Source organism: Egretta garzetta, unplaced genomic scaffold (assembly GCF_000687185.1).
Source record: "Egretta garzetta isolate BGI_Z169 unplaced genomic scaffold, ASM68718v1 scaffold81, whole genome shotgun sequence".
In the NCBI taxonomy this organism is placed as follows: domain Eukaryota; kingdom Metazoa; phylum Chordata; class Aves; order Pelecaniformes; family Ardeidae; genus Egretta; species Egretta garzetta.
In genome coordinates, this window is record NW_009258671.1 from 5,726,577 (window position 1) to 5,737,662 (window position 11,086).

The following is an 11,086-nucleotide window of genomic DNA, read 5'->3' on the forward strand; positions in this document are numbered from 1 at the left end:
GAAGGTATCTTTGAATGCAAGCCTGTGACTACCATGGAAGTAGCTAGAGGAAAGGAGGCATGCACAGCTCCTCTGCTGTAGGCACACGTCTGAGGAAGAACCCTTGTGTGGGGTCATGGTTTCTGTCTCATCCTCCTACCCTGCTCCAAGTCCACATCAGTAGCCTGCCCTCAGTGCTCTGCCAGCTGCCATAGCAGCAATGAGATATCCTATCTTGTTCTCCTTTCTTCTTTTTCTGCTTGCACTGGTGGCTGGGAAGGAAGGGACAGAGGGGATTTCACAGCGCTTGTTTCCTGTACAGCCTCCACCAGCGATGCAGAAAACAAAAGCAAACTGAAGAGGGAATCCTGTTCTCTTACATGCAGCTGCCTTGGGCAAGCTGCAAGTCTGCTCTTTTGAGTTCCTCCCGTCCCCTACCCAGCTGATTTCTGGCTCCAAATAATGCCCCAGCATGCCCAAAACACTGGAGGCAGAGCACTCGCATGCCCACATGCCCATATTTCTGCGTGCAGAATTGTACTACATGGAAATTATAGAAGACAGAACAATGTATTCCCAAGGTTTTGCTCTGCAAAATTAAAATTGACACCAGCTCTTTCTCATCTTCCTTAGCTACCCTTGGGCAGAGCCAGCCCCAGTACGCTGTAGACTAGCAGTGGGTAATAGTTTGACAAGGTCTCTGGGACTTCTTCCTTACATAGAGACATGACTTCATTAAAGTTGCATCAGACACACAGCTTTTGAGGATTTCATTCCTGATTCCTTTGACAAAACTCTTACCCTTTCTGGTCTAGACAAGAAACTTCCGAAGAAAGACTAAATTCATAGTGAAGACAATGAGAAGACCTACAAGGTCCTTCAGTCTTGCATGCAGTGGAGTTCTTCCTGCACAAGGTAATTTCTAAATTCCCTACTTGTCTGTGTCTTGGTGGAGAGGGTACATTGAGAGTGGGAAGAGCCACAGTCAAAGCTGACTGCATTCAGTCTTCTGGAGCGGAGGGAACCAGCACTGGCATCACTTAGAGAGATTCTGTTGTTCATATAAACTCAGTAAAAGCCCACCTGACAGCTACACCTACACCACAATCAAGAAGTAGGAGCAAATACTCTAGGAGAAGTGTAGTATATCACAAAGACTGGCAGTTACAAAAGGTTCTATTAGCTGTGAGGATGTAGTAGCAGTGATTTCAGTTGGGACTAACTATCCAAGTAGGTTACCGGACACACCAAAGGCTCTGCTACTTCATCTCCATTGCTTTGATGTTATAACCACATCTGCCAGTGGCACTGCTGACACACTTCAAAGATCGGGAGGATTAACAGAACTTTCCCACAGACGGCTGGGCATTCCCCAAGTCCGAGCCCACCTCCCTCAGCATGCTGCAAGATCAAGCTTTCAAACTGCTAAAATGGCAGACAACTGAAAATGCAATCCACACAGCGCTAACCCTGCTGCCGCTGCACATTTTGCTATTCTGTTGAACCGGAGCCAGCTCTAGCCAAAATCAGTCACATCTTCCATGGAAGGAGAGCTGGTATATGCTTAATAAAAGTTTGCGTAAAATATTGCAGTTATGCCAATTACTGTAAGTGTCCAGCCATGTTTTTTCATTGCTTTCAATGATTTGCATAATTAATCAGTCACTAATGAAGCCAAGCTAGCCCTCCTTCAGAAAAATAATTTTTTAAATATTTCACAAGGCAAAACAACGGTGATGACTTACCAGAGAAGTCGCACACGTAACTTCCTATATCACAGCTTTCCCCAGGCTAAACCACCTCCTTTTCTCTTAGGATGTATGGAGTATTTGGATCTACCTTGCCTGGGTTACCTGACACAGTAGCAGCCACCCAAGCAGTAATTCAGTGCTCACTTCCACAGTTCTAAAGACTTTCAAAAATTTGTTTTCCTAGGGAATTTCCTCATTATAGCACAGAAGCTGAAAACAAAAAAGCCTCAGTTTCCAAATAGAATGCGGGCCTGATACACCAAGCTAACTCCATGCACTGAGAGGTCAGAAGAAGAAAAGTATACAAAAAAAATATATAAGCTAAAAAAATAAATCAAAAAAATAAAAGCTAACTTAGTGAGTGGGTAAAGTGGCCCCAGCTTATGTGGCGTTAGGCGCTTTGCAGATGAGTCCCCCAGAAAATAGCCTTTTAAGGGGCACATTAGAAGTTACTCTGGGAGTAACCGAGAGGGAAGGAGTGGGTACAAGGCTGGAGCCTCTCTCCATCTGCGAGAGGCAAATGAAGGATTTCCCCCATCGCTTGCTATCCCTGTCCCCCTCACCACAGCTGCCCAGTTTATCTCACTGTTGCAGGAGTGGAAATGTGCCAGAGCAGTTAGGAGAAAGCTACCAGAGGAGTAATTTTTAGCACTGGAAGTTTGCAAAGCAAATTATTGGATCTATTTGGGCCTGGCAAGAAAGGAGAAAAAACTTGGGTCTTGAGACTTCCCTCTGTAAAATATAATGGCGAGCTCCCAGCTCTGAAAGGCAAAACCTGGTGACAGAAAACGAGCAGCCGGCAGGTTCTGAAGGAGGCCATTAAGTTAAGGGTAAACCTGACAGTTTCCCACACGGCCCTTGTAGCTCAGAACCTGCCAAAAACAGCCCTACAGGGAACAAACTAGGAGAGAGGTCTGGGGAGTGGGATGTTACAGCGATCGCTGCAACCATCTGCAAACTTTTCAGACCAGCAAAACTGCTTCCAAACTCTTATGTGCCCACAATAGTGTAAAATTGAATCAAAAACTCTGTAGTACTGAGGATGACTTCTAAGGTGTAAGAACGTTCTGCTGCTCTCTGCTGTAAGGGCTCACGATGGCAACCTGGGAACCCCAGGTCCTCACTCCGGGGGAGGATGACATGCACTTATTTCCCAGGCATGAGAAATTAAGAAGATGCTGAACTAGTGTTATTCTAAGAAACTAAGCCAAAACCTTAAAAGCGGTACATCACCTTTTTTTTTTTTCTTTCCAAAGAGGGAAAAGGAATACCAGGTTAATGTTTGATCCACAAGACCTCTCTTCCCCAGCTGAAAAGACATGCAGAGGTGCCCCAAAGGGCTACTCATGTTTGCTGCTTTTCTCCACAACAGGCTTGGGGAAAAGGGGAGCTTTTCACATACGCTTCTGATCACTGTGTGGAGCAGGGGAAGACCATGACTTTAGGGACTTCTGACCAGGAGCTGGGAATGCAGTCATTCCCCTCCCTACAACAGACTGCCAAAAGGAGCTGCAAGGAACCACACTCATCCTGGATAGCATCCCAAGAGCTGGGTAACCACAAAGTTAATGAGAGAAAATCCACAAGAAACCAGGCATTCATGTCTGCGAGGAGAGCAGCCAAACATTCCCAGCCAGGCCTACAATAGAAAACCACACAAGTTCATCATGTGGCCTTCCCAGACACAGATCTGAATTTTCCACAGCAGGCACTTAACCAAGCCACAGCCGACTGAATGAGGAACTGGGGTTTGATCTCATCGCGCAACTCTCGGACCTGCAGCAAGAGCTCTCCTGTATATTCTTCCTCCTACCTACCAATCTGCAAAACTCCTCCTCAAACCTACCCAGAAAAGACCCACCAGACTATCCAACCCAATTCCAATCACAGGTGTCACTCTCACATTGATGAGGGATATAGATTAAAAGAAACCTGATGTATTTCCTAGGCACATTCTCTGCTGACCTCTTGAAAAAAAAAAAAAATTTGGCCAAAAAATTTAAAAAAAAAAAAACCTTTTAAAAAAGAATTTTTACTCTAGTGTAAACTATGACTTATTATCATCAGCTTTGTAAATCCGCACGCAACAGGTAGACTTAGCAAAGATCACAGAATCACAGAAGGGATTGGGTTGGAAAGCAAGGGTTGGAAGGGACCTCAGGAGATCATCCAGTCCAACCCCCCTGCTAAAGCAGGTTCACCTAGAGCATGTTACACAGGACTTTGTCCAGGCAGGCTTTGAATATCTCCAGAGAAGGAGACTCCACAGCCCCCTTGGGCAGCCTGTTCCAGTGCTCTGTCACCCTCAAAGTAAAGAAGTTCTTCCTCATATTCAACTGAAACCTCTTATGCTTCAGTTTGTGCCCATTGCCCCTTGTCCTGTCACTGGGCACCACTGAGAAGAGCCTGGCTCCATCCTCATGACATCCACCCTTAAGATATTTGCACATGTTGATGAGATCCCCTCTCAGTCTCCTCTTCTTCAGGCTGAACAGGAAGATGCCCCAACACAGGTCAGCAGAGGCTCAGATGAATGTGGCAACATTTCAGATTCCAGACCATATAATTTGGTAACACTTTCTAGTTACACATAAAAGCTAATAGTCCCAAGCACTGTTTAAAACTTTTTTTTTTCCTGAACTTAATCCATTATGATTTATGCCAGTAGCAAAGAAATCACATGTCTTCCGGAAACTTTCTGCCTTCTCTCCCTCTTGCACATTCAGTATTTCCACTTACATTGTCACCTTCGCTCCTCAGTTTCCAGAATGGCTGGATATAAAACCAGGATCCCTCGTTCCCTGCAGCATCCAGAGACACCCGCATGGCATTCTTCTCCAGCAGAGCCGGCAATCTTTTATTGACCGTGAGGTACTTGTTACTTTTTATGTGCAGTAGCTGAGAACAAATAATAATTAAATAAATTAGTACAGCTGTTGCTTTTTCTCGCTTCAGTCAAAAGAGGAGGCGTGGGCTTTCACACTGTAGTGATTTTTCATAACATACATACAGGCAAAATAAAACTAGGAAAGAGTTATCAAAATATATTGCTGTTTAGGAAAACAGATGCTGTATCTCAGATTGAGAGAAATGAGTCAGCGATCAATTTTACAGCAAATACTACGCAGGTAGGGCAAGGGTGCATTAATAGCGTTACCTTCAGGAATTTCATCCATTACAGAAAAGTTGTACTGCGCTTAAGAACACAAATTCTGTCTCATTTACTTGTCATGAAGTACAAATGACTTCAGTGATTTAAAAGGAGCTGCACAGCACCTCTATAAAATGATTTTGAAATCAATCTTGAAAATAAAAGATATGTATTTACATTCAGATTCTAAACCGCGGCAGCAAAAACTACACATAAAATTTCTATTATGACATATTATTTAAACATGAACACGCAGCACTTCTGGTAGGCTTTAAAACAGACAGAAAAACACAATATTGTAAACTTCACCAAGTTCTGTTTACCTGACCCTTGACCACCCACCAGACTACAGCGGTTATTTTCATTTTCACTGCAACCCTGAAATGAAACAAGTTTTCTTTCCAGCTCTGAGAGAAGGCAGATGGATTTCAATAGGTTTACCTGTATGACATTGCTATATTTTACAATTTCGCCCAACAGCTTTCTGTTCTCGCTTTCGTTCTGCTTTTGCTCCAGTTCTGCTGCGTGCTGCAAGAGAATGATTATGTTGAAAACATCTCTTTGTCTGCCCCTCTGCCTAACTCCTGGAAAGGACTTCTAAAATAATAGCGTGATTTAAACCAGGGCCCACTCCCGATTTTAACAACTCCATTCTCACTTAGTAAAACGCCTGAAGGACTATTTTGCTTACAGCAAAGGCACAACCCCCAGACAAAGTAAGATAAAAACCAGGGCAGGGGCAATAAATGCTGGTGGGGAGGTAGGAGAGCTAAGGAGAATATAAAGTTGCTACGGTGGCATAATAATAACCATCGCGGTGGTTCCCAAGGCACTTGTTATTATTCTTTCTCATTCTATTGTAACTCCACAGCCTGCAGATTGAGATAAGATTACAAATACAGATGTCTCTTACTTGGAGTTTCTTCAGCAGTGCTGCTTCTGTATGGTTTCCTTGTTTGGCTTGCTTGGCTTTCCAGTACTGCTTCTGGGCTGAGTATCGGTTCATAGGACACACCTTGAAAAGGCAGTCTGTGGAAGATTGGAAGAAATACTCGTAAGTGATGCTGAAAGACACTTCCTTCATTTGTAAGCACGCTTCGGTTGGTTTTCTTCTTCCAGAACTGCCTAGATACCAGTGTTTAAACACAGTCAACCAAACAGCTTGGTGGCAACAAGACCACGAACAGGGTGGCAGAACATCTGAGCTGAACCTAAAACCTTCAATGCCCCACATGTGCCCACTCCATGCAACGTCTCTGCATCCTCTGCGAGAGTCCCAGGCTGTGAGCCGGCCACGTGCAAAACTGCCCGATGCTTTATTAGCGCTCTGCTGCAGCACAACATCACAGATGTGCTGTTCGACAGCATGTGAAACCTCCAAAAAATGCTCCTGCTTTCTGTACGCCATACACCTGGCTGCCCTGCTCCTTCTGGCACTGCTGAAATGAAGGATCGCATGGGCATCCAGCTGCAAGCCACCAAGGAGGCTAACATGGCATTCGGGTCTACGTGTGCCTTCACTAAGATTGATTAAAGGAAACCTAACAGTAAAAACAACAAAGTGACACAAACTGAACACCGCCACCGACGGACCAGGCGAAAAACGGGGAGGGAGGGAGGGAGGGAGGGAAAGCCACCTGAGAGGGATTGCCCAAGCGGGGCGGCTGCACAAACAATGACAGTGGAGGGGGTACACCCCGAGGAGACTGCAGCCAAGGGGGAACCGCAGATTAAGAAATGAGGGTCAGCAAAGGAAAGCGAGTCACAACACCACTGACCCCATCCACTCCTCGTGGGGACCACATGCAGCAAGGGGTCTGGGGACTGAGAAGGGGGAGAGAAGTGTCTGGAGGGAAGCCAAGGGGTGCTTCCCAAAGTGCTTGTTCAATTGTTCATCTTTATTTCCCAACACTGGAATCAGTAATTGAAAGTTAATGTTAATTGGGAATAAACTAAATTTTGTGAAATTCCTTGACTTGAGACTTTTTGGGATCTTTTTTGGCCAGTTACACTCCTATAGACTGAAAATAGAGGCTCATGATTCATCCAAATCCGACTACTTTTAGAGTGATAAACGATTCCTAGTCTTGCATGGTCCCAATCATCAAAGCTAGGTTTGAAAGACATTTAACTTAGCAAATGTTGGTAACTGTCCTTTCACACCCCACGTGTATCAACTGGCATGAGGAAAGGACAAGACAGTATTAATCAGCAATCAGAGTTTTGCTGTCAGACTAATAAGAACATGCAGGACTGAACATGTATTATAGCGAGAAACTCTTCCCCAACATAGGTTGCAATGTATAGGTGTCAAAGGAAGGTCTGTCCCAGACTATTAGGCCTCCAGATTTAACTGTCACAGCCAGGACTAAACCACCCCCAGAGGAGAACAACCTCTAAAGAATTTCCTCCCTGGCCCATGTCCGGGTCTCGGGAAGGTAGAGATGGGAGGGAAGCAACCATTCCTACCTCCCTCCCAGCTACAGAGCCATGACACAAGCTAGAGTCAGGTAACAGCAGCAATGCACCCTACTTAGAAGAGGTCTTGTCCCAGGGCTGGACTAAAAAGAAAAAAGTTGCTCTTCTGATGCCACAAGCACATCTTGCAGGCACTGACACCCCAGTTTGGCCAGAATCTGCAGCATCACTTCTCTGCTCGTCATCAGGCAACTTTCCCACAAAGAGGAGACTCTGCAACACCACTGGAAAGCCACATTGCAGACAGTATGGGACAGACAGCGCTCCTCACAAAAAATACAGAAAAAGAGGAGAACAAACACGCTAGCTCTGTGTGAGCAACATGGAGCGCTTCTTTACCACCGCACTCAACACAGTTCATGGCATACACATCTCACAGCACAGAATAATTTGAAAACGGTCCCCTCTACCCTCGGCTCTCCTGCTGCCTTCTCTGAAGGGTCCCGTTCCAACAGCACTGTAGTCACCCTTACCTCTGTTATCAAAGGTGCTGCAATGTGAAATAGCAACCACAATATCAACACTAAGCATGCGTTCCGGTTACAGGCTGGATCAATGTATAGGTGGCCCTGCTGAATTTACCAACCTCGCATGTCATTTTTCATACAGTGTAATCTCGTCATTCACCCATTACTGTCACAAAAATGTCAGCAGGGGAAGCTTTAGGGAACTATCCCGAAGTCATGGTCTGGGTTTTTAACCACTTAGTCAGGTCAAGCAGCAGACAGTTTCTATTTTACAGTGCTGTCCTGCTCACTACCCAATTCCCAGACCAAATTTAACATCTGCAGTTGCTAACTACGCAGGACTTGTTCCGGCTCTCCAGTCCACAGCCACACACGCGAGAAGTGCCCGTCTATCATACATGATAGATGAGAAAAGTTTCCTAACTGTTCCACCCTTGCGAGTGGGGATTCAAGCGTCAAACTTACAGCCTCTCTGTAGGAGATGCTAGATACCAAGGCAGATCCTATTCTCCTTTCCAACACTGTCGATCCAAGGGAATTACTCTTTCACACAGGGAGGAAGAGGAGGAGATTTAGCTCCTCTGAGGTATATCCTCCATATATCCTCCAACATACCCACCTCTTCACAGTCTGCGAGGAGTTGCTGAAACCATCTTACAGCAGGAACGCCTCTTGTAACACAACAGGAGAGGGAAGAGAAATCCAGTGTGAAGACTGCCCTTGCCCTTTCCCAAGTAAAAATGAACTCTCATTACTTAAAATAAAACAGGCAGCACCCTCAGCTACAACCGGGCTCAGCTAAGCACAGGTACCTGACATTAGTGCTGCCAAAGCCTCTCAAGTCAGGCCATGACGCACGTTCCTCCCACCGCCCGCGCCCCCAGAGCTAGCACTTTGCGACAGCGCTGGCTCTCAAGCCTCAGACTGAGCTGCAACGCTTTTAGTCCGGCAAATAATGTCATTTGGCCTCTCGCATACTGGCCACCATTATTACTAAGCTTTTGGCTGCATTGCCTCTCTTCCCTTCAGTAGCAATTGATCTTCCTCTACTATTCGTAGCGGCAAAGCTTGTTCGTACAAAAGCACTGCCGGTAGGAGAACTTTCTTCGGCACTGACCCAAAGCCTTCACCGATTTGCTCCCTAATCTCAGCCCTGGGTCGCTGCTCCTAGGAGAAAGCGCTACAAATCTTTACCAAAGCAAACCCAGCCACCTCGCAAAGGTGTTTACTTTCATTTCAAAGGGGAACATTTACAATGAGAACTGGATCATACAAGCTACAGTACATAACTCCCAGGCAACTTTTACAATATCCTGGACACTGAGGAGGAAAAAAAAAAATGCAATTACAAAACACCATGTACTGTTAAATCGTACTGTATGAGGTAGGAGATTTTACGAGATTTCAGCTCGTAAGACAAAAAGTCCGCTATTATTTTCTGTAACAGTCTCTAATTAAAGTGCCTTCTCAGATGACTTCGTGAAATGCTTATTCCTCTGACGTAACAATACCCGCTTTTTACAGGACCAGTCTTCATTTCTCAGTTACTCCCCACGCATCCTGCCACTTGAGCGAGCACAGGCTTCCCGTCCTCACGCCGTGTCTCAAAGTACAGCGCTGCCGGCTGCAGGGAGACGCAGGGATATGTACACGGATGTGCAGTCACGACTGAGCGGGTCTCGCCCTCCCAAAGGCGGGTGAACTTTCTCAGCCACCACACAGCTCCATCGGTGGCCGTGCTGCGCAGAACAGCTCTCCTGACTTCCAGGCTAGTAGTGCTTTAGAAACCCTCATTGTAAAGAATTTCTTCCTTATATCCAGTCTAAACCTACCCCGCTTCAGTTTAAAACCATCACCCCTTGTCCTGTCACAGCTGGCCCTACTAAAAAGATCTTCCCCATCTTTCCTATAGGCTCCCTTTAAGTACTGAAAGGCCGCAATCAGGTCTCCCCGCAGCTTCTCCAGGCTGAACAAGCCCAACTCCCTCAGCCTGTCCTCATAAGAGAGGTGCTCCAGCCCTCAGATCATTTTAGTAGCCCTTTAGTATTATTTCAATTGTATTTTCCTCAATTTATAGACTAAAAAAAAAAAAAAACCACCAAACCAAACATATTCTTTGTTTCCAGACAAGCTTTTTCCTATTTTTTTTAAGACACCAGATACATTAAAAATGGGTAATCTCATTATTTTTTCCTGTTTTTTTTTTCCTAATTACTTTTATTAGAGTTAACAACAGAATTCAAGCTTTGTGGTCCTAAACATCAGCGGGTGGAGCAAGCAGTGCCTGCCCTAGAGAAGCTACAGTTTAAATAAACAGGAAAAAAGAGAAATTGATGCATAAGATTATAAAGCAACTTCCCCGCACACACAGTAGATCAAAAGCTCACCCTCCTGGGGGTCAGTCTAGCAACCCACTCGTGAGACAGACTGTCTCCTCTAACTTCACCAGACGTTCTCAGGTAGTCCTAGTTCCTAACTTACTACTTTATGGAGTTTTACATAAAGGCTTCTCTTCCTGAGGACACTAATTAAGTAGGCACTACCAAAGGTAAACAAATAGCTTTGAAGTGAATAGCTTAAAAGTATCAGCCCGTATCACTCACTACATTTTAAGGCGTTCAACTGCTGCTGTTTCATCAATTTGCTCATACCCACAAAATCTTCCAGGCAAAATTTCAATTTCTTGTGCACAAAGTGAAAGAGGAGAAAATGGGAAACATTGCCCACCCCAGCCCACACACACATTTTTAACACACTAAAAATCACTTCAAGTTTTCTTTACAAAATGGAAAAAAGCGGGAAGCTCTCCAGGGTCACACTACAGGTTTAACCTCCTACACTACTACACCTTGGCTTACTAGAAAGTAAGAAACTACGACAAATTATCAGCGCCGAGACACATGTCAATTACTTATTTTATGGAGGAAAAAAATGACCTTTATTAATCTAAACAATCAAAAGATGGAAAGCAGCAAGTCCCAGAGCGCGGGAGACGATCCGCAGAGTGGATCCCTGTGCACCGAACTGACCACCCGCCCGGGCCTGGGAATGGGCACAGAGTGCCAGTCTGCAAAGGGCAGTAGTGACAGCGGGAGGAACAGCCACGCACTGAGCATCCTCCAAGCAAAAAGCAAGTACATTCAGGAAGCCTGAAAAGGAAAATAACTCCCATTATGCTTTTTAAATTTTTTCTGATATTGGAGAAGGATGGCTTAGAACAATTATTTGTCAGATGATTTCTCTCCCTGCCCCCCCCCCCC

The 11,086-nt window shown here is 45.2% G+C and overlaps 1 protein-coding gene across 1 annotated transcript in view; it reads right to left on the minus strand.

The window, feature by feature from the left end:
* The window catches only part of ITPR2 (inositol 1,4,5-trisphosphate receptor type 2), a 240,872-nt gene that overhangs the window by 225,125 nt on the left and 4,661 nt on the right, over window positions 1-11,086 (minus strand). Inside the window, exons 3-5 of the mRNA XM_035888507.1 lie at window positions 5,795-5,910; window positions 5,323-5,409; window positions 4,470-4,628 (exon numbers count right to left, since the gene is read on the minus strand). Coding sequence (XP_035744400.1) covers window positions 4,470-4,628; window positions 5,323-5,409; window positions 5,795-5,910 — 362 coding nt within the window. The remainder of the gene's footprint in view (window positions 1-4,469; window positions 4,629-5,322; window positions 5,410-5,794; window positions 5,911-11,086) is intronic.